Source organism: Nicotiana tomentosiformis, chromosome 2 (genome assembly GCF_000390325.3).
Source record: "Nicotiana tomentosiformis chromosome 2, ASM39032v3, whole genome shotgun sequence".
Classification (NCBI taxonomy): domain Eukaryota; kingdom Viridiplantae; phylum Streptophyta; class Magnoliopsida; order Solanales; family Solanaceae; genus Nicotiana; species Nicotiana tomentosiformis.
This window is the reverse complement of record NC_090813.1, coordinates 149,042,938-149,065,557: the sequence shown is the minus strand read 5'-3', so window position 1 is coordinate 149,065,557 and position 22,620 is coordinate 149,042,938. Positions and strand designations below refer to the sequence as shown.

The window sequence follows — 22,620 nt, the reverse complement described above, 5'->3', positions numbered from 1 at the left end:
TACATTATTCGTACTGACGCCTTATTTCCCGGGGACTGCGTTTCATGCCCACAGGTGCAGGTAGACAAGATGACGGTCCCCCTTCTTAGGATCTTTGATCAGCGAGAGTTGGTGTGCTCTATTTGATCCGGAGCTGCTTTTGATTTTGGTACGATATGTTTGTATACATATATGGGTATGACGGGGCCCAATCACGTCCTTGTATAGTTGTATATTCTATTAGAGGTCTGTAGACAGTATGTATAATTGCCTATAGCAGCCTTGTCGGCTCGCCCTACGTATTCTACACGTATATGTATATATGTCTTTTGGACAAGTTTCCCTCACGCATGTTATTCATGTTTATATCTTAGACTCGTGCTTAAGGGCGTTCGATAGGTAGGACTCGGGCACTCGTCATGACCCATCGGTTTGGGTCATGACAAAAGTGGTATCAGAGCAGTTCTGTCCTAGGATTATCTACAGACCGTGTCTCGTAGAGTCTTATTTATGGGTGTGTTGTGCACCACACTTATAAACAGGAGGCTTCAGGATATTTAGGATGGTTACTTTTCTTTCTTATCTAGATTGTGCGATAGAACTGAGTTGTAAGTATCCACCCTTAATCTTTACCTTATTTATGTTTTTAGTGTTGCCTATTACTACTAGACGACAGGCGCAAGCCGCTAGCACAGGTCAAAAGGCTACAAAGGTGTTATAAGGAGATATAAGTTACACTATGGAGTCAGACCCATCAGAGATCATGTGTTCTATCGAGGAGGATCCATCCGAGGATCCATATGAGTCATCCGTTCGAGTAGTTTTGATCTCGCCGACCTCACCAAGGCCCTTAGTTTCATTATCAAAGCCTGTTGATCAGGGTATAAAGGGAGTGGTGCACGGATTGGCACAACCGGGTTCCCCTCAGGCTCAAAACTATGTCAGGGTATTTTCGGACACTAGCTCTTCTGAGGTTCCAGATAGTCCACAGTCTTAGGAGTCCGTTAATCAAGGTTCGTCTGTATATGTTATGGGATATGCAGTGGAAGAGGATAGTAGTCGGGCTAAGAGGAGGAAGGTAGCTGATAAGGATATGAAGATTCCACTTCGAAGTGTGTCTGATCGAGGCTCTCATATAGGACGGGGCGAGGACCCTCTACCCTAGGCTTCCTCCAGATATCAGTTTTTGGTTGGTGAGCTCCTCCTCTTCTTGGAATATTACCAAGTCAGGATTCTATATATGTTATGTTGCTTTATGAGGACATAGGGAGCCCTGTCCCGACTTACATATATTATGGTCATGTTTTCTTAGAGGTTTTGTAGACATTATCATGTGTATAATTTTGGGTATGACATGTCTACGGCCTTGTCGGCCCTTATGCATCTATATAAACCTTTGTTTTGAATGAGTTCTACGAGTTAAGTCCTAATATTGTTACGTATATATATATAGATATGGCCCGTGATAAGTTTGATAACAAATAAGGATATGGTACGTGGCGCTTGGTTGGGTAGAATTTGATGTTATAATGGTTATGGATGGTTGGCTTCTTGTTATGCTAACGTTTATTATAGATCAAAGATGGTTCGATTCTAATTCCTAGGAGAGCTTGTTTTGGAATGGAAAGATAATACGGCATCGCCGAGAGGTAGATTTATTTCCTATCTCAAGGCAAGGAAGATGATCAGAAAGAGCTAAATTTATTACTCAGTTCGGGTACAGGATGTGAAAGTAGAGTCACCAACCATTCAATCTACCCCTGTGGTTAATGAGTTTTCCGATGAACTTCCAGGTCTTTCGCCTGAGCAAGAAATTGAGTTTGCTACTGACCTACTACCAGATACCCAACCAATATCTATTCCTCCCTATTGAATGGCCCCCACAGAGCTGAAGGAGTTGAAGGAACAACTAAAAGACTTGCTTGAAAACAGCTTTATCAGACCTAGTACATCACCGTGGGGAGCACCTGTGGTATTTGTGAGGAAGAAAGACGGTTCCTTGCGGATGTATATTGATTATAGACAGTTGAATAAGGTGATGATCAAGAATAAGTACCCGCTCCCGAGGATTGATGATTTATTTGATCAGTTGAAAAGTGCCAAGTGTTTCTAAAAAAATAGACTTGAGGTCCGGGTACCATCAGGTAAGGGTTAAGGAGAAAGATATTCCGAAGACAGCATTAAGGATCAGATATGGGCATTTTGAGTTTCGTGTTATGTCATTCGGTTTGACCAGTGCCCCATCAGTATTCATGGATTTGATGAACCGTGTGTTCAGACCATTTTTTTAGATCTGTTCGTGATTGCATTTATCGACGATATATTGGTGTATTCTCGTTTAGAGACTGAGCACGCAAATTATTTGCATATTGTGCTCAAAGTTCTACAAAAAGGGAAGTTGTATGCAAAATTCTCTAAAAGTGAATTCTGGTTGAATTCTGTAACTTTCCTTGGGCATATTATTTCAGGTGAAGGTATCCGGGTTGATACCCAAAAGATTGAGGCATTAAAGACTTGGCCTAGACCCATGACACCGACAGAGGTTCGTAGCTTTCTCGGTTTGGCAGGTTATTACAGGAAACTTGTAAAGGGATTTTCTTCTCTTTCAGCACCTTTGGCAAAAGTGGTGATGATGTGATGTCTCGCTTAATGTTCCATAATAACATAAGAAAATCTATGGTACAAGCAAGTTGAAGGAAGGTTGCGAATAAGTATAAATAGATAGGTGTAGGTCGCAAGCTAAAGTATGGTAGAGCGACAAGGTTTTAGGAAGACAGGAGTAAGGATAAGAAAAGGTGAGTGAGAAAATGACGAGAATGGATAAGTCCTCGGGATTAAGCCCATGAAAACAAGAGAGCTAATGGTTTCTCTAAGTTATAGAAAGCTCAGTATAGCCTGAATGAACTCAAAGGAGTCTAAGACTAGTAGTATTTAGAAGGGATGGAATGTTGTCCTGGTAGTGGAATAAGGGCATAATTGTGATAGATAAAGGATGACGTTTGGGCCTTCGATCGAGTAATGATTTGAAGGGGGGGGGGATTTAATGAATTGTAAAAGATTAGAATACCCATGTAAGGTGACTTAGAAGGAAGCTAAGTTTCAATGGACTGATGCTTGCAAAGGGAGTTTCCAGGCATTGAAGGATGGACTAACTTCAACACCAGTTCTAATACTCCCAGAGGGAACCGATGGTTATGTTATATATTGTGACGCTTCGGGCGTGGGATTGGGTTGTGTACTGATGCAGCATGGTAAGGTTGTAGCTTATGCTTCTATACAACTAAGAAAGCACGAGAAGACTTTCTCGACCCACAATATAGAGTTAGCTGCGGTGATTCATGCACTAAAGATGTGAAGTCACTATTTGTATGGCATTCGTTCTGATATCTATACGGATCATAAGAGCCTTCAGTATATCTTCAAGCAAAAGGACTTGAATTTATGCCAAAATAGATGGTTGGAGCTACTTAAAGACTATGACGTTGATATTTTATATCATCCGGGGAAGGTGAATGTAGTAGCCGACGCCCTCAGCCGTAGATCTATGGGTAGCCTGTCATATTTACAACCAGATAAGAGGGGAATAGCCCATGAGATTCATCAGCTAGCTAGTCTTGGAGTTCGATCATTGGATTCAGTTGATACCTAAAATTACTATTTAGGACACGACAACATCTTCTTTAGTAACTGAAGAGAAGGAACGACAATACGAGGATCCTGTGTTAGCTCATTATAGGGATACAACCCCTTAGAAGGAGAAGACGCCGTTTGAGATTACAGAAGATAGGGTCCTCAGATATCAATGACGATTATGTGTCCCTAATGTTGCAGGGCTGCGTCGGCAGGTTATGGGAGAAACTCACTATTCTCGTTATTCTATCCATCCAAGGCCAACAAATATGTATCATGATATCAGGGAAATATATTGGTGGGACGCAATGAAAAAGGACGTAGCAGAGTTTGTTGCTCAGTGCCCTAACTGCCAGCAGGTTAAGATTGAGCATCAAAAACCTAGTGGATTATTGCAGGCTATAGAGATTTCGACTTGTAAGTGGAAAGTAATCAATATGGATTTCATTGTAGGCTTACCTCGTACCCAACGTAAGTTCGATTCTATATGGGTGATTGTTGATAGACTTAAAAAATCAGCCCATTTTCTGCCTGTTAGGACTACATATTCCGCAGAGGATTATGCAAGGCTTTACATTAAGGAGATAGTACGACTCATGGTGTCCCTATATCTATTATCTCGGATAGAGGAGCTCAGTTTACAGCTAATTTCTGGAGGTCTTTCCAAAAAGGATTGGGGACTCAGGTAAGTCTTAGTACGACATTTCATCCCCAAACAGACGGACAGACTGAGCGTACTATTCAGACACTTGAGGATATGTTACGGGCCTGTGTGATAGACTTCAAGGGTAGATAGGATGATCATCTTCCGCTTATTGAGTTCGCGTATAATAATAGCTATCATTCCAATATTCAGATGGCTCCATACGAAGCTCTTTACGGACGGAAGTGTAGGTCGTCTATAGGATGGTTCGATGTTGGGAAAACTGAATTAGTAGGACCAGAATTGGTACAACACGCAATTCAGAAGATTAAGATTATACAGGAAAGGCTGTTAGCAGCTCAAAGCTGTCAAAAGTCTTATGCGGATAATCGACAATGAGACTTGAAGTTCCAGGTTGACGATTGGGTATTCCTAAAGGTATCACCAATGAAAGGCATTATGAGGTTTGGAACGAAAGGAAAGCTTAGCCCTCGGTACATTGGACCATATAAGATCATACGCAAGGTAGGCCAGGTATCATATGAGTTAGACTTGCCTTCTGACTTGGAATCTGTACATCCACTCTTTCATGTGTCTTTGCTCCGTAAATGTATCAGAGATCCTTCCAGAGTTGTGTCAGTTGACGATGATCAGGTCAAAGAATAACTATCATATGAGGAAACTCCCATTGCTATACGAGATAGACATGTTCGAAGATTGAGGACTAAAGACGTACCTTCGGTGAAAGTACTTTGGAGAAACAATAATGTGGAAGAAATGACTTGGGAAGCCGAAGAAGACACAAAGTCTAGGTATCCTCACTTATTTCCTCTTCCAGAGAAGGATCCAACTGAGACATCACACCCCTAAGGTACGAGTATGGTTTCTTGTGTTATTTATTTTCACTAGTCGTGTGAGGCCGTTGTCGTGATAGATGATTGTGGCAAAATGTGGCGTTGAATTATTGAGTTCTATACATGAAGGATTGATAATATTACTGCTACAAAGTTGACTCTGCCAAAATTCATATAGATCAAGGGGAGTTAAACATTCGAGGACGAATGTTTCTAGGGGGGAGGGATGTTACATTTAGCGTTTTCGTACGTTAAAGGTTCGTCGTCAGTTAATCGACGTAGACTCGGGGATGAGATTATCTTGAGGTTATAAGCATTTATGCTATTTATAACAGGCGATAAGTAAGTGCCGTAAAGGTTAAAGGGTAAACGAATAAAAAAAAATGAATTTCGTTGAAAGTTATCAATTTGGGATACAATACGATCCGAGCCATATTACCCGATAATTATGGACTAGTGCCATACAAAGTACTCCATGACCACGATAGTAGGGTACATAAAGTGTGTTAAAAGTGAGTAATATTTTAAGTAATTTGAGATAATTCTTAATTAGGTGGGTAATTAGTTAATTATTGGTTAATGGAAGATTAACTAGTTAATTAAGGAATTGGTAGGTGATTAATTAAGGCTTTTGGATAAGCCTTAACGTGGCAGCCAAATTGTGACTCCTAAGTCCATATTATAAGGTGGAACATTAAGAGAGATTGGTGGCTTAGTCATCTTATCAAAGTGGGGCTCACCTAAAGGTTAAAGGTAACCTTTCTAATTCACAAAATCAATTGCTCACATCATAAGAAAAAGCTTCAGCAAAGATAATTTTGCAATAGCAACGTTAGAGAATTGCTCACATCTTAAGAAGAAAGCTTCAACAAAGTTGATTTTGCAACAACAATGTTACCGCTTCAAGCATTTCATACAAAAACTACTTAATATTATAGAATCATGGGATTTGCGATTCTAAGGGGGTACGGTGCAATCTTTCTCAAGAATATCATACAGATTGTTTCCTATTTCTATCTCGCTGTTACGTGTTTCATCGTGATTGGCATGTGTTTGAAGGATTGTCGAGAGAATCGGTTCAGGTATATTAAGGCTATCCCTTCTTTCTTTTTGGCATGATTCATACGATACAAACGAAACGAGCAAAAACACAGCTTTCATAAATATCCCTTCTTTCTGTTCATGGGTCTCAGAAAAATACGTAGTTGATAAAATTTATCTGAAGGCATATTGATCTTATGACATACCGAGAAGTCTTATTAATGTATTTCTTATGCATTTCATTCATTTATACATGTACATTGACCCATGACCAGATGTCGTTATATATATGTATATTATATGTATATGGGATATGGGAAAAGGATACAGCGTTATATACGCACCACCACCTGATCAGTTGGTATATGTTGATGATTTTGCCCACAGTAGCTGATATGATATGATGGGATGCCCTCAGAGGCTTGATGATGTCATGTATACCTATACCTATGCATAACACGAGATTTATACGTACGTGAATGACATTATAAATGTTTCAGGATTTACAAAGTTATTTAGACTTACAGGCAGAATTCTTTATTTCATGCTTCATCTATGTCTTTTATGCACTGGCTTTCATGCCTTACATACTCAATATATTATTCGTACTGACGCCCTATTTCCCGGGGCCTACGTTTCATGCCCATAGGTGCAGGTAGACAAGCTGACGGTCCCCCTCCTTAGGATCTTTGATCAACGAGAGTTGGTGTGCTCCATTTGATCCGGAGCTACTTTTGATTTTGGTACGATATGTTTGTTTACATATATGGGTATGACGGGGCCCAGTCTCGTCCTTGTACAGTTGCATATTCTATTAGAGGTCTGTAGACATTATGTATAGTTGTATATAGTAGCCTTGTCGGCTCGCCCTACGTATTCAACACGTATATGTATATATGTTTTTTGGACAGGTTTCCCTCACACATGTTATTCTCGTAATTAAGAAGATGTTATTCATGTTTATATCTTAGACGCATGCTTAAGGGTGTTCGACAGGTAGGACCCGGGCATTCTTCATGGCCCATCGGTTTGGGTCGTGACAAAGATGATCGGCTTGGGGCCCCTTCCGGGTTCATTTATTCTGTCAGAGCTATCGACAGATCTAAGAGAGACATTGATCGTGAACCGAGATCAAATAGGGATCTGTATCAACCATACAATGGAGACCGAAGAGGTAGTGGGTCCGGATCAAACCCTGTGAGAAGTGAAAGAAGAAGCGATCGAGGTTAAAATAGCCTAAGACTCATGAGCAAAAGTAGTTTTGAGAGGCCTATTAGACCTAGGGAAGCGCCAAAGTTATCGGAGTACAACTTCAACGTCGATGTCGCTTCTATCATATCTGCCATCAGACGCGAAGACACCAAGTGGCCTCGACCTCTACTGTCCAATCCAGCCCAAAGGGACCCCAACCTAATGTGTAAATATCATGGCATTCACAGCTACATAACGAAAGATTGCCGACAATTGAGGGAGGAAGTAGCCCGGTTATTCAACAACAGATATCTCCGAGAGTTCTTGAGCGACCGAGCCAAAAACCATTTCAGGAATGTGAACTCTAATAAGCAGATCGAGCAAGAGGAACCTCAACACGTCATTAACATGATCATCGGTGGGGTCGACGTCCCCCAGGGGCCGATGTTAAGGCGCACCAAAGTTTCCATCACTATAGAAAAATGAACTCGAGATTACGTGCTAGAAGGACCTTATCTTTCAACGATGAGGACGCTGAAGGCATCGTACAGCCACACAACGATGCACTGGTAATATATGTACTCATAAATAAGTCTCGAGTTAAGTGTGTGTTAATTGATCTAGGTAGCTCGGCCAATATTATTAGATCGAGAGTCGTAGAGCAGCTGGGTATGCAAGACCAAATTGTGCCTGCAGTCCGAGTTCTTAACGGATTCAATATGACATGTAAGACCACTAACGGAGAGATAACACTATCGGTGAACACTGTCGGAACCGTTTAGGAAGCAAAGTTCTACATGATCGAAGGAGATATGAGATACAACGCTCTGTTTGGGAGGTCATGGATTCACAACATGAGGGCGGTGCCCTCGATACTACACTAGGTGTTGAAATTCCCAATGCCAGGAGGGATTAAAACAATTTATGGAGAAAACCAGCCGCAAAGGAGATGTTCGCAGTTGACAAAGTGGTTCCGATATCCGCACTTTCTACACCAAAGGATCTGTGTTCGGTCACCAAGGAAGGAGCCAAATAGCAATCACTGACACCGGCCAAACCGGAGAAGTAGGGGACAGATGAGGAGGATGACTACGGAGTTCCCAGATCTTTCATAGTCCCCGATGATTCCAATGCCACCAAATCAACGGTCAAAGAACTGAAGCAAGTCATATTGATTGAGCACCTGCCCTGTCATAAGGTATACCTGGGCACGGGGTTAAACCCCGAGTTCAGGAAGAAACTCATTAAATTCCTTGTGGCTAACATAGATTATTTTGCTTGGTCCCACATCGACATGACAAGGATCCCGCCGGAAATAACTACTCATAAGCTGAGTCTAGATCCAAAGATCCACCCGGTCAAATAGAAAAGGAGGCCTCAGTCCGAAGTCAAGCATACATTCATCAAAGACGAGATATCTAAACTCCTTAAAATAGGGTCCATTTGGGAGGTTAAGTACCCGGATTGGTTAGCAAACGTAGTGGTTGTCCCTAAAAAGGGGAATAAATTTAGAATGCATGTAGATTACAAAGACATGAATAAGGCATGCCCTAACAACTCTTTCCCTCTGCCCAACGTCGATCGCATGATCGATACAACGGCCGGCCACGAGATCCTCAGTTTTCTTGATGCCTATTCCGGGTACAACCAAATTCGGATGGACCCCGGAGACCAGGAAAAGACATCCTTCATCACTAAGTAAGGCACCTACTGCTATAACATGATGCCATTCGGACTAAAAAATACCAGTGCCACTTACCAACGCCTAGTAAATCGGATGTTCGAAGAATAAATACGAAATTCGATGGAGGTTTACATTGACGATATGTTAGTTAAGTCCCTGCAAGCAGGGGACCATTTGAAATATTTGCAGGAAACCATCAACATATTGAAGAAATACAATATGAAGCTGGACCCGGAGAAATGCATGTTCGGAGTCGGATCCGGGCAATTTCTCAGATTTATGGTGTCTAACCGGGGAATAGAGATCAACCCCGATAAAATCACGGGCATAAATAACATTACATTGGTGGACAATGTCAAGGCCGTTCAAAGGTTAACCGGGTGCATAGCCTCTTTGGGCCGATTCATTTCAAGGTCTTCCGGCAAGAGCCATCGGTTATTCTCGTTATTGAAGAAGAAGAATAATTTCTCATAGACCCCGGAGTGTCAACAAGCCTTGGAAGAACTCAAGCAGTACTTTTCAAGCCCGCCTTTGCTTCATACTCCAAAGGCAGATGAACAGTTGTACCTGTACTTAGCAGTATCCGAGATAGCGGTAAGTGGAGTCCTGGTCCGGGAAGAAGAAGGTATGCAATTTCCTATCTACTATGTTAGCAAAACTCTGGGCAAGGCCGAAACTAGGTATCCTCACCAGGAAAAACTGGCGCTCGCTTTGCTAAGCACCTTTAGGAAGTTAAAACCGTATTTTTAATGCCATCCCATATGCGCCATGATGACTTACCCGTTGAAGAACATAATGCATAAGCCCAAACTATCGTGACGATTGGCCAAATGGGCCGTGGAAATCAGCGGGTACGATATCGAGTATCGACCCCGAACCGCCATCAAATCTCAAATTTTGGCAGACTTCGTGGCCGACTTCACGCCAGCCCTGATACCCGAGATCGAGAAGGAGTTGTTGTTGAACTCAGGGACCTCCTCCGGAATCTTGACCCTCTTTACGGATGGTTCCTCGAACGTAAAAGGGTCCGGACTTGGCATTGTGTTGAAGCCACGAACAGGTAATGTAGTTAGGCAATCTATTAGAACTGTAAAATTGACTAATAACGAGGCCGAATATGAATCTATGATTGCAGGTTTCGAACTAGCTAAAAGCCTGGGAGCCGAGGTGATTAAAGCTAAGTGTGATTCCCTCCTTGTGGTGAACCATGTCAATGGAACGTTCGAAGTCAAAAAGGATCGAATGCGAAGGTACCTGGACAAACTACATGTGACGTTACATCGGTTCAAGGAGTGGACTTTGCAACATGTATCTCGAGATCAAAACAACAAAGTCGATGCTCTTGCCAACATAGCATCGTCGGTTGATTACGATGAATTCAACTTAGGAATGGTCGTACAACTTATGAAATCGATAGTGGAAGAAGGCCATGCCGAGATAAACTCGACAAGCTTAACCTGGGACTAGAGAAACAAGTATATAGATTACCTGAAGACCGGAAAACTGCCCTCAAACCCTAAAAAATCGAGAGCTCTACGTACGAAGGTGGCCAGGTTTAGCTTGTCCGAAGACAACACCCTATTCAGGAAAATGTTCGATGGCCCACTCACCATATGTCTAGGACTAAGAGATACCAAGTATGTTTTGAGTAAAGTTCATGAAGGCACCTACGGGAATCATTCAGGTGCCAAATCGTTGATTTGTAAGATAATCAGATCTGGATACTACTAGATCGACATGGAAAAAGACGCGAAGGAGTTAGTGCAAAAATTTGACGGATGTCAGAGACATGCACCGATGAATCATCAGCCCGGGGAGCTGCTGCATTTGATCTTGTCACCCTATCCATTCATGAAATGGGGGATGGACATCATTGGCCCCATGCTATGGACATCCGGTAAGGCTCAATTTATATTATTTATTACTGACTATTATACTAAATGGGTGGAAGCTCAGCCATTTGAGAAAGTCAGGGAGAAAGAAGTTATTGACTTCATTTGGGACCACATAATATGCTAGCTCGGAATGCCGGCCGAGATCGTATGCGACAATGGGAAGCAGTTCGTCGATAGTAAAGTGAGTAAATTTTTCGAAGACCATAAGATCAAAAGGATCCTATTGACACCCTACCACCCAGTGGGAACGGGCAGACAGAGTCTATGAACAAAACCATACTCCAAAATCATAAGAAGAGGTTGGCCGACGCCAAGGGGAAATGGAAAGAAGTTTTACCCGAAGTCCTATAGGTGTATCGAATGACCTCAAAATCTTGTACCGGGGCTACCCCGTTCTTGTTGGTCTACGGTGCCAAAGCATTAATACATATCGAAGTAGGGGAACCGAGTCTCAGGTTCTGATATGTGACCAAAGAGTCAAACGATGAGGCTATGAGCTTGAGCCTGGAACTGTTGGATGAGAGGCGCAAGGCCGCTCTCGTCCGGTTGGACGCCCAAAAAAAATGGATCGAAAGATATTATAACTGGAGAGATAACCTCCGACACTTCAATATCGGGGACTTGGTCTTAAGAAAAGAGAAACTAAACACCCGAAACTCAAACGAAGGCAAACTGGGACTGAATTCGGAAGGTCTATATCGAATTATCGAGATCACCGGCAAAGGATCATACAAACTCGAAGCAGGGAACGATGAGCAACTATCGTACAACTAGAACGTGGCCCACTTAAAATGGTACTACCCCTAAGGTATAACCCCATTCGCTCTTTTCTTTACCTAATATTATGAATTGAACTAACACTTGCAGGCAACGACCAAAGAATGATGCAGTTACTAGCCTTAAAGCACACGTTGCACTCTTTTTCCCTTGGACCAGTTTTGTACCTAATGGGTTTTCTAGTAAGGTTTTTAACGAGGCAACAATAGTTCGTGCTAACTTAGAATTAAAGACCGGCTATGAACTGAAGTCGAGGGTCACATCAACAATATCCGAGCCCTCCCTACGGTCGGCCTTGAATACTGGGGGCCACCATCCTTGATAATGATTTTATCAAGGAAGGAAACGTTATATATTCGAACAGCCCGAGCTTAGTTGATAGGATTTATTGTAAGGGCCAAACAGTGAAATGAACTGTGCCCACGTAGACCACTTAATCCATAACACGAAGCTTGTACACATTTTCCATCTTGTATTTTGCACACAAAAATGAAAGAAAGTTTGTACCTTGCAGATATATATTTTGTCTCTTAAAAGCTATCACATTTTTCTCCTTAAGGACATCGGGCCCAAGGGCCACCTCTATCCGGATCCAAGGTATCACCCCACTCGGGGACTATCGCCCAAGGAAAACTCAGACGGCTCGGGCAATCGAAGCCCGGGGGCACAAAAGCCTATTAAGCAGTGCCTGATCTTTAAAAGGCTACGGCCACCCCATTCGGGGAATGTCGTCCTAGGCAATCTAGGATGGCTCTGGCATCGAAGCCCGGGTTAACAAGCCTATTGGGAAATACCTGAACGTAAAAGGCTACAGCCATCCTAGAAACAGCTCGGAGACGTTCGAAACCCGTAACCAAAACATAAGGCCTTCAAAATTTCCAAACCGGTCCAAAGGCTACCCTCGACAAAACTATAATCTTAAAACTTCTAAATAAGTACTTTGGGAAAAGCTTCTGTTCATACCAAGCCCCCACGAATTATGTCACATCGATAACGAGCCTTCTTTGAACCTCCGAACAAGACCTTATTACTACGTGCTAAGGCATTTGAAATCTTTGCAATCGTAAAGAAAAATCCAAAAGAAACAAAACTTGAAATTTCCAAAGGGAAAAAAGAAAAGCCTTGTATATATATATATATATATATATATCTTTACAAAGGCCAAATGGCCTCAACAAGACATATAAAAATACAAAAGCAAAGAAAAATATATAAGGAACCTAAGATTGATCTTCGCCGGAGCCTGCCTCATCACCGGGACCGTCAGGGTCTTCTCTGCCCTCGAATCCGTCGGAACACTCGGAGCTTTCCTCGTCCTCGGGATATGCCAATTTTTGGGTTTCGCCCTCGAGCCTCTTAACATTTTCGATCTCGACCGTTAAGTCAAAACCCCTGGCATGAACTTCCTCGAGAGCCTCCCTTCGGGACTGCATTTTTACATAATCGGCAATGACTTTTAGGCGGTCCTGGGCTGCCTCAGCGTCAGCTTTGTACTGGGCCACCATCTCTTCATCATCGGCCCTGGTTATTTCCGTCATTGACTTGGTCGTTTTAAGCTCCTTGGCAAGGGTATCCCGTTTGGCAACCTCATCCATCTAGGCTCGAAGATGCACCACACTTATAAGTAAGAGGCTACAGGACATTTAGGACTGTCACTCTTTCTTCTTACTCTAGATCGTGTGGTAGAGCTCAGTTATAGGAACTCAATTTCCTAAACTCTATCTTATTCATAATACGACGATGCCTATATCTAGAAAGACGGTTGGTAAGAGATTGCATGTGGCTGTGAAAGAGTTGAGTCAGAGGAACTCGATTTTGCATGATGCTTATGATGGATAAATGTAAGGTCTTCAGCAGATCATGTGTGTACTAAGACGTGCAAGCATTTTGATAAGGAGCCTTAAGGCAGGAATATCTATCCACCCCTATGGTGAAAGGCAATGAGAGATACAGAAGATAGATACAAGTTTCAACAAGTAAAAGAAGCAAGAGGAAGAAGGGTACGAGGCACCCAACTAATGAAGATTATTAGTATTTACAATTCAGGCAGAGGAATATAAGCCTTTTGAGTTACCTTCAACAATAATAGAGGTATGTATAATTGGCCACACCCATCTCAGTTATACCCTATTGGGGGCTAACAGCTGTAGTTTAAGAAAAAGACGGGATATCAGGATCCGGCTGGGGTTAGAGTAACCCAAAATGGTGAATGGATTGTTTGTGTTAGTTGGCATTTCCGAATGATATTACAAAGGTGCTAATAGATCTCCTTGTGAGGCACCTAGATGGTGCACTATAGAATATTACAATTAGATGTGAATACTAGTATGATCAATTTTTTTTTTTCATAAGATAGGCACTGAAAGTCTGGAAGGGATAAATATTACCTTAGTGTGGCTCACGTCCCTAGTAGAGCGTGAACGTTAAGCAACCTAAAGAGCCACTGGATGGAGCAAAGGGGAGCTAAGAACAAAAGAATGTCTTATTCGAATTTTTAGAATAAAGTGATATACATAAATGTTAGAGGGAAATAAGAAAAGAGTTAATGAAGCATTACGAGTAAGATATAATACATGGATGACAACGGTAGATCAAAAGATGACAGTAGTATAGAGTCTATAGTCAAGTGAAGGAAAAGATGAGAGGTGACAGGCCTTGAGACAGTAAAAGAGTATAGACCATAAAGTCATATCCTCATTTGGAGAAATAAGTTTGTGACTCCAACGCGACTACCAGAAGGAAAAGTTAGACCCCAGAGTAATAGAAATCAGTATGGACTGATGAACAAGGTAAACTAAACATGAACTAGGGACTGAGTAATAGTCGGCATCATGAGAATTTCAGAGATTGCGTCTCAGCGATAATAGAATGGAGGACAGAAGAATACCCTTTAAAGGTCATTCAGGAAGATGCTTCCCTAAAGCAAGCAAGGTGAGCAAAGTTAAGCTTAAGGGAATGTATGTGCCGGTTACACTAAGTGTCACCCTCGCGAGTGAGGAATTTCGTTATCCTTGGTACAGAAAGATTACCGCGAGGTGAGTAAGGATCATCGATGATGTGAAAAATGGCAAAGATAAAAAGGTAAAACATCTATACGTAGATCATCGTAGCACTAAATCTTAGTGCTCCCCTAAAGGGAGAAATATGGTGTGATGTGGCATTAAGTCAGAATTAAGTGGTTCTAGTAATTATGGAATGGTAAAGTAAGAATGCGATAAAAAATGAGAAAGGGATGAGATTGCACTCATTCAAATCCTATAGATATGCTATGATTCTAGAACATTATGCAAGCACGACGTCAATGAGAGGATGTAAGGGTTCCTACCCGAGATGTTATTGATAGATAAGGAACCAGTGTGAGACATAAGTTAAGACAAAGGAAACAACCCAAGAAAGATTACGCGGAATATTGATATGAGAATGGGCCAACGAGTAGTTAGCAGTTCATTCAGGAAGAGCCTAGTTATGGCTAAACAAGAGGACACAGTCAAATCAACAGATTGTGCAAGACGAACATAGTGAACCCTAACATGGGGAATTCAGTCTCGCAGATACGACATCGTGACCCTTGGGAAATATTCAGACAAGAGTAGGGGTAGTTAAAGGTACCGTATGAATGTTATGGAAATAAAAGATAGTCTCACTGGGAAGAAAATCAAAACTTCAGTTCAGGAGCAACCCTATAAGCACAAGTGCATGGAAATAAGTAACTACGGATAATTATAGGCGTGGAAGAACATCAAAAATTCCGTCAAGTATATGATGTAATAAGCTCGTAGCTTTACAAGAGTCAGAGGGTCCTTCCTAAATACGACAATGAAAGACTAGCTGAGGAAATAAGGAAGAAGGCTTCAACCTAAGCATAGTAACTTGAAGAAGAAATGGTCTTGTAATAACAGTCATGCTACAACGTTGTATGCACTCCATAAGAAAGTGGCACCTATCGGAGCTAATGAGCAGGAAATGAAACCAAAAGTAATATTCGAGACCATGTGAGTTGCACAAAAATTCCAACATGCGTGGGAACTAAGATAAGCTAAGTATACACGCAACAGAGGGGCAGAAAAATCAGGAAAAGTAATAGTTTACGTTTAAAGGAAGCTCAGAAGGAACAAAATGGATTATGTACTTAAGACTTCAGAGTGATATCCATGCAGCATATATGTTGACATTCATACAGCCGTAGATGACCCCGGTATAAGTTAAAAGAAGGAATTGAGCCTAGGGCATAACCAAAGGATTGAATTGTCAGAAGATTGTATCATGGATATTCCATAGCGCCCATGAAAGGCTAAAGTAATAACTAATACTAGGAGCCGAAAATTAGAAGATAGCTTAAGCCTACATAAAGGCTGATCAGAAGGAAGAGGAAACTAAAGAGTAACATCAACCAAGTAAATCAAGAGTCTGATTATTGGACCCAGAAAATTATAGAAATCGTGATTGAAAACATTGAAGAATCACCCTTAATATCAGGGATACAAGAGAGATAGTACAACAACCGTATTCCATAACGGCTCTACGAAAAAGCCAGTTAGAAGAGTACCAGCCTCATAAGAAGTCAGTATGAAGCTCCCACTAGATTGTGTATGCACCAGAGGTGCAAGTATCAAGTCGTGGATGTGAATTAGACCTATGTGGAAGGGAGGTCATAAAAGAGATAGAAGATGTGAGGCGAGATTTTAAGGTAAGTAAGGTAAAGGTGAACAACGTACGAGATACTCAAATGCAGAAGGTTGTGAATAGGTTACACTTCAGATAGAAGGCCAGAAGCGCTGAGACTCAGTATCCAGGAATGATAACGACATTGTCAGTGGTATTTTTTCTGGCCTATGGTTTCTATGTATCGAAAGTTCTAGTTAAAAGAGTAAAGAGGAGTTAGAGATGATGTGATGTCTCGCTTGATGTTCTGGAATAACACGAGGAAATCTATGGTGCAAGTAAGTTGAAGGAACGTTGCGAGTAGTATAAATAGATACGTGTAGGTCGCAAGCTAAAGTATGGTAAAGCGATAAAGTTTTAGGAAGGCAGGAGTAAGGATAAGAAAGGGCGAGTGAGAAGGTGATGAGAATGGATAAGTCCTTAGGATTAAGCCCATGAAAACAAGAGAGCTAATGATTTCTCTAAGTTATAGAAAGCTCAGTATAGTCTGAGTGAACTCAAAGGAGTCTTAACATTGAGGTAAATCAACAATGGATGGGTAAAAGCTGCAAAGTACGAGATGAGATTAGGCCATCAGTCTTAAGATGAACAGTAATGAAGAAGCATTAAAATACTTAGCTTTATGCATATAGGATAAGCAACGAGAGTAACCTGGAGTTTGGCAGCAGACCTCAGTAACGATAAATCGAAGTAAGAATTATGGTATAGTATGGCCTACTTAGATGAAGTAAAGCTAATGACGCCCAGAGGGACAACTTGACATAATTTTATATATGAACACAAAGTGAATCCTAAAGATTGGCTAAAAGATGGAGGAAAAAATAAAGGAGAGAAGAGTCGCATAGGCGCACTTACAAAGTCAAAGTCGTACAGGCTGCATGATAGAAGGTAGCAACAGTTACAAGATTGGGAGGATTCCGACCACGAGTCGTGGTGTGAGAAAGAGGCCAAAATGGGGGAATGCCCTGGCCTTTGGGATTCATTCACAGTACGGTTGCCTAGATGGCTAGAGGAGTACTAAAGTATTCGCAAGAGCTATAGGTTATGATAATGATAAGTGCATCAGTCAACATTCGAGGATGAATGTTCCAAAGGGGGGAATGATGTTACACCCCATATTTTCATACGTGAAAGTACGCCATAAGTAAATTGATGGAAGATCGGAAATGAGATGTTACATCCCGCATTTTCGTATGTTGAAGTTTCGTCGTAAGTTAATCGACGTAAGCTCGGGAATGAGATTATTTTTGGATTATAAGTATTACGCTATTTCAAACAAGGGATAAGTAAATTCATGAAGGTGAGAGTGTAAGCAAATCGATGAAATGAATTTTCGTCGAAGTTTGACATTTTGGGATAAAATACGGCCCGAGCTAAAATACCCGATATTTATGGACTAATGCCATATAAGGTACCACATGACCATAATAGTAAGGTGTACACAATGCGTTAAAAGTGAGAAGTATTTTAAGTAATTTGAGATAATTCTTAATTATATGGGTAATTGATTAATTATGTGGGTAATTGGTTAATTATTGGGTAATGGGATGTTACCTAATTAATTAGGGATATATTGGATGAGGATTAAAATTGCATTATGTGGCACCCCCCCCCCTTCAAATTAAGTGACTCATAGATCTAGTTGAAAGGTGGCAAGCTAAAGTGTTAAATACAAGACACTACATCCCTCTACGTGTAAAGACATAAAAGATTGGCATTTTGGCCTCATTTGGACTTTAGATATTCAAGTAAGTAATCTTATAATGTTTTCCTATTGCAAAGATTACAAAACAAATGTTAAGAATATATAAAGAGAATTCATAACATCTTCAACCAATTCCTACAAGGATTCCAGTGTTAGCAACCTCAAACCAACGAGATTTAAACAATATTTCTTGAAACAAAAATTCCAACGAGATTTCTTAGCACCTTAGCAACGTGAGATTTTGCAATTCTAAGGGAGTACGGTGCAATATTTTCCAAGAATATCATACGGATTTTTCCCTACTCCGGGTATGTTAAAGCTAAAACCTTCCTTCATTTTGGCATGATCTCGTAACTACATGTGTTTGATAACAAGGCATAAAGAGAAGTTCATACTCCCGAATTTATATACATTATCCTAGTCTCATAAATTACAGTATTCTCCTTATCGGGACTTCATATTCAATTGAGTATTGTCTTCTTCCAGTCAAGAGAGCAGAGAATATATATATATACAGTATTATAGTATTTTCATTTCCATTGAGCTATAATCAATGGGTAGGCCCCTATTAGGAAACCTCTGATCAGATGGTAAGTTATATACCGAGCCTACTGTGGCCGAGCGCCTATGAGCGAGCCCAGTTGGCCGAGATACAGAGCCTAGTATGGCCGAGCGCCTATAAACGAGCCTACTATGGCAAAGAAATTATATATATACCGAGCCTTATAGGGCCGCAAAAACTATTTTACTTACTATATTGAGAGAGTTGAGTCAGTATCAGCAGGTGAGTATATCTTCAAATTATCTTTGACTCCCAGTTACTTTCATTTATTATATTATCAGTTCAGTTTTAGCTTTCAGTATATTGCCTTACATACTCGGTACATTATTTGTACTGACATCCCTTTTGCCTGAGGACGCTGCGTTTTACGCATACAGGTCTCGATAGACAGGTCGAGAGTCCTCCAAGTAGGCGATCAGCTCAGCGGAAGATGTTGGTGCACTCCATTTGCTCCGAAGTTACTTGTTCGTTCAGTATGATTTAGATGTGTATTGTTTGGTATGGGGGAGGGGGGCCTCTGTCCCTACCCTTATGACAATTATGTATTCTTAGAGGCTTGTAGACAGATGTCATGTACATAAAAGATTGTATGGCCTTGTCGGCCTATGTTCAGTGTACAAGTGGTTATTTTGGTCTTATAGGCTCATATATCTTATGTATAAGTTGGTATTACATGTTGTATTCTACCTATCTCACAGCAGCCTCTCCAACTCAGTTATCTATGATAGTATGATACGAAAAGATACGTTATGTTGGTACTCGGTTGAGTAAGGTACAGGGTGCCCATCGCGGCCCATCGGTTTGGGTCATGACAGGGATTTACCTCCGTCATTTCTCCCCTCGGCTGCCACCTGCTCCTCAAGGACAGATGACTTGTGGGCCACAAAAATTCCGTCCTCCTCGGGCTCGTCCCTGAACCGATAAAGTGAGTCCGAGTCAGGAACTATGGAGATGGAGCTTTCCTTTGACTTACAAACCAACTTCATACGTGGTTCCTTTTTCTCCGAGCTCGGGAAACTCGGGGCCCCCTTCCTTTTCTTCTCTCCTGTTGTGACTCTGGGCTGCCCCGAAGTAGAAGAATCAGTGGGCAATTCCTCGTCCCCGGCTAGAGGCCTAAGCTCGACGGTCTTAGGCAAACCTGCAAAAAGGAAGTAAAAGAAATAAGAACGTGATGCTATGAGAAGAAGCCTAATGCGACTTATTCAAAGAGATCTTACCATGGGAATGGGCCTCCCAACGGACCTTCTAGAGTTTGCGCCTCGAGCACTCGGAGTAGGGAATATGTGAAACAATGCCTTCGATCCACTTCTTTAACTGAGGGATAACATTTGGGACTCGAGCAACACCTGCACCGCCATGAATACCAATGAGGAAAAGGGAGATAAACATGTAATCAACATTCAAAGGAAGGTTGTACTTGCGTGAGGCATTCCACTTCTCAGTGAATGGTCTGAACACTAGAATCAAGTCCGAGGTCCTCACCCGGACAAAGCGTCTCTGCCAGCCCCGATCCCGATCTTCATCGATGCTTGAGAATAGGGCTTTACTAGCCCAGCGCACAAGCTTTATCAGTACCCCTAGGAAGATTTAGGGACTATACAGATGGAGTAGATGATCCACATTGAGACGACAAGAGTCGATCTTGTTCACAAAAAATCGAAGGAGGATTACAATCCTCCACAGTGATGGGTGGATCTGACCGAGGCATACCTCGTACCTCTTACGTAAGTCTATTATGACCAGGTCCATCGGGCCCAGTGTGAAGGCTGAAGGGATAAGTGTAAACACTTAGGTATCCCTCAACATGGGTAGTAATGGCCTCCTCGGAGTCGGGGACCACTATGTCCTTGTCGGCCTAGTTGCAGTCCTTTCGGACTGCGGGGAAGTCATCTCAACCTTGCACCGAAAAAGGCTTCTCAACCTTGAAGTCGTCAGCAACCGAACAACCCCCGGGAATGAACATCTTCAAAGGAGGTTCAGGAGCCAGTTCATTGGTAGTAACGGTAGCGGCGGACCTCCCGAGGTCGACCATATCGGGAACGGTTTCATTAATTTCAGCAGTCGGTTGGGAGATAGAGGCGACTTTTGGGGAACAAATTTGGAGGTTTTGGACATTGTTATCTGTAAAAAATTGAAAAATATAGAGAAAGGGAGAAAGTTGAAAGCTCAGATGTGTTAGCTTGAGTAGAGGATGAATAAATATTTTGCAACGTACTGAGAAATCTTGAGTAACGAAGGTAAGAATATTGAGGGATAAAAGAAGACTATAATATCTTAAAGGATCGAGGGTAGAAGTTTGGACGTAAAGTGGCAAGTGAACGAAGGAGGGGATATTTATAGGTTTTCCATGACGTTTCGCGTCCAGGGGAAGCCAACCGATGGCTTACACGTATTTGAGGTCATTAAGATGCGACTGATGAGACATTTCAGTTTCTTTGTCGTTTTGTGTCGCAGCGTGTTGAAGAAGTGATCAAAGAACACATGTCGTTCCTCATCGTTTCCGTAAAACTTACTCTCCGAAAAATGAGGGAACTATCTGTATAAGGGTGAAACCGGACCCATAAGCCGGCCCGGTTCCCGATAAAATAAATCAAGTAAGGAACACGATGGCAAAGAATCAGAATCAAGATAAGGGACTCACCGAGTCAGGCATCGGGGGAACGACGCCCGCCCTTGAGTTTATCGAGGCCATGATCCCGGATCGGTCCAAATCTCAAGAGACTTTGGAGAGCATTATTAGGATCGACCATGATTAACAGAAGGCCGTGATATCTGCGATCAACCGGGTATGACGGTGCAGATCTCAGCATGTACCATTGGGAATCTAATAATCAGTTAAACGGGAGATGTTTACCTTTTATAGAATTGTACTTAGGGTAAAACTCCCCTACTATATAAAGGGGAGTCTGATTATTCATTGGGGACATGGTAACATTGCATCCCAAAGCAATATACTGTTATTTTTTCACTATTATTCATAGTTCTTATTCTCGTTCATCAGTGCTGGCCACCGTGAGTATGAATCGAGGGTGGATATTTCATCAAGGCTGGAATTATCCTCCTCACGTGGTTTTAATTTTCTATACCTTTATTTCTTGAATCTAACACAATTTATCGTTATCGAATTAATCCGTGTATCCTTAAACCCACTTACAAATTTAATTATTATCCATTTTTTTACGGTAAACAAACACGAACAAGTGAGGATCATCAAACTGGCGAGCCTTAATGCACTTCAACAATGATGACTGTGCCACAACACAAGCAAGAACCCGACTAGGCTCCGAAACATCAAAACTCATGAAACGATTTGCCAAATACTGAACATCCATGGCCAGCGGCCTCTCCACTATTGGTAAGTATGCTAAACTTCCCATGCTCTCTGCCTTTCTATTCAATGCATTGACCACTACATTAGCCTTCTCTAGATGATATAATATGGTGATATCATCATCTTTCAGCAACTCTAACCATCCTCGCTACCGCAAATTAAGGTCCTTCTACTTGAAAAGGTGATGGAGACTCTGATGGTTGGTATAGACCTCACATAGAATGCCGTACAGATAGTGCCTCCAAATATTCAATGCGTGAACAATGGCTGCCATGTCCAAATCATGAACAAGATAATTCTTCTCATGAATCTTCAACTACCGAGACATATAGGCAATCACCCTACCATCCTGCATCAACACTGTGCCAAGACCAATATGCGATGCATCACAATACACGGTGTAAGATCCTAAACCTATAGGCGACACTGAAACTAGGGCTGTAGTCAATGCAGTCTTGAGCTTCTGAAATATCACCTCACACTCATCAGACCACTAAAACGAGCACCCTTTCGGGTCAACCTGGTCAATAGGGCTGAGATAAATGAAAATCCCTCCACGAACCGGCGATAATACCCCGCCAAGCCTAGGATATTTTGAATCTATGTAGCTGAAGTAGGTCTAGTCCAGTTCAGAACTACCTCAATCCTCTTAGGATCCATTTTGAT

General features: G+C 41.7%; 1 protein-coding gene across 1 annotated transcript; it reads left to right on the top strand.

Annotated features, from left to right (window-relative positions):
• Window positions 1-1,009: 1,009 nt before the first annotated feature.
• On the top strand, window positions 1,010-4,651 carry LOC138905843 (uncharacterized). Its single transcript, XM_070194359.1, has 3 exons — window positions 1,010-1,091; window positions 3,811-4,037; window positions 4,466-4,651. Exons 1-3 carry the CDS (start codon window positions 1,010-1,012, stop codon window positions 4,649-4,651), a joined length of 495 nt encoding a protein of 164 aa, XP_070050460.1.
• Window positions 4,652-22,620: the final 17,969 nt, after the last annotated feature.

Coding starts and splice junctions, on each gene's coding strand:
- LOC138905843 (XM_070194359.1), top strand. CDS start 1,010: ATGGGATATGCAGTGGAAGAGGATAGTAGTCGGGCTAAGAGGAGGAAG. Junction 1,092..3,810: donor TATGAAGATTCCACTTCGAA/GTGTGTCTGATC, acceptor CTAATGTTGCAG/GGCTGCGTCGGCAGGTTATG. Junction 4,038..4,465: donor TTTCGACTTGTAAGTGGAAA/GTAATCAATATG, acceptor TCCAATATTCAG/ATGGCTCCATACGAAGCTCT.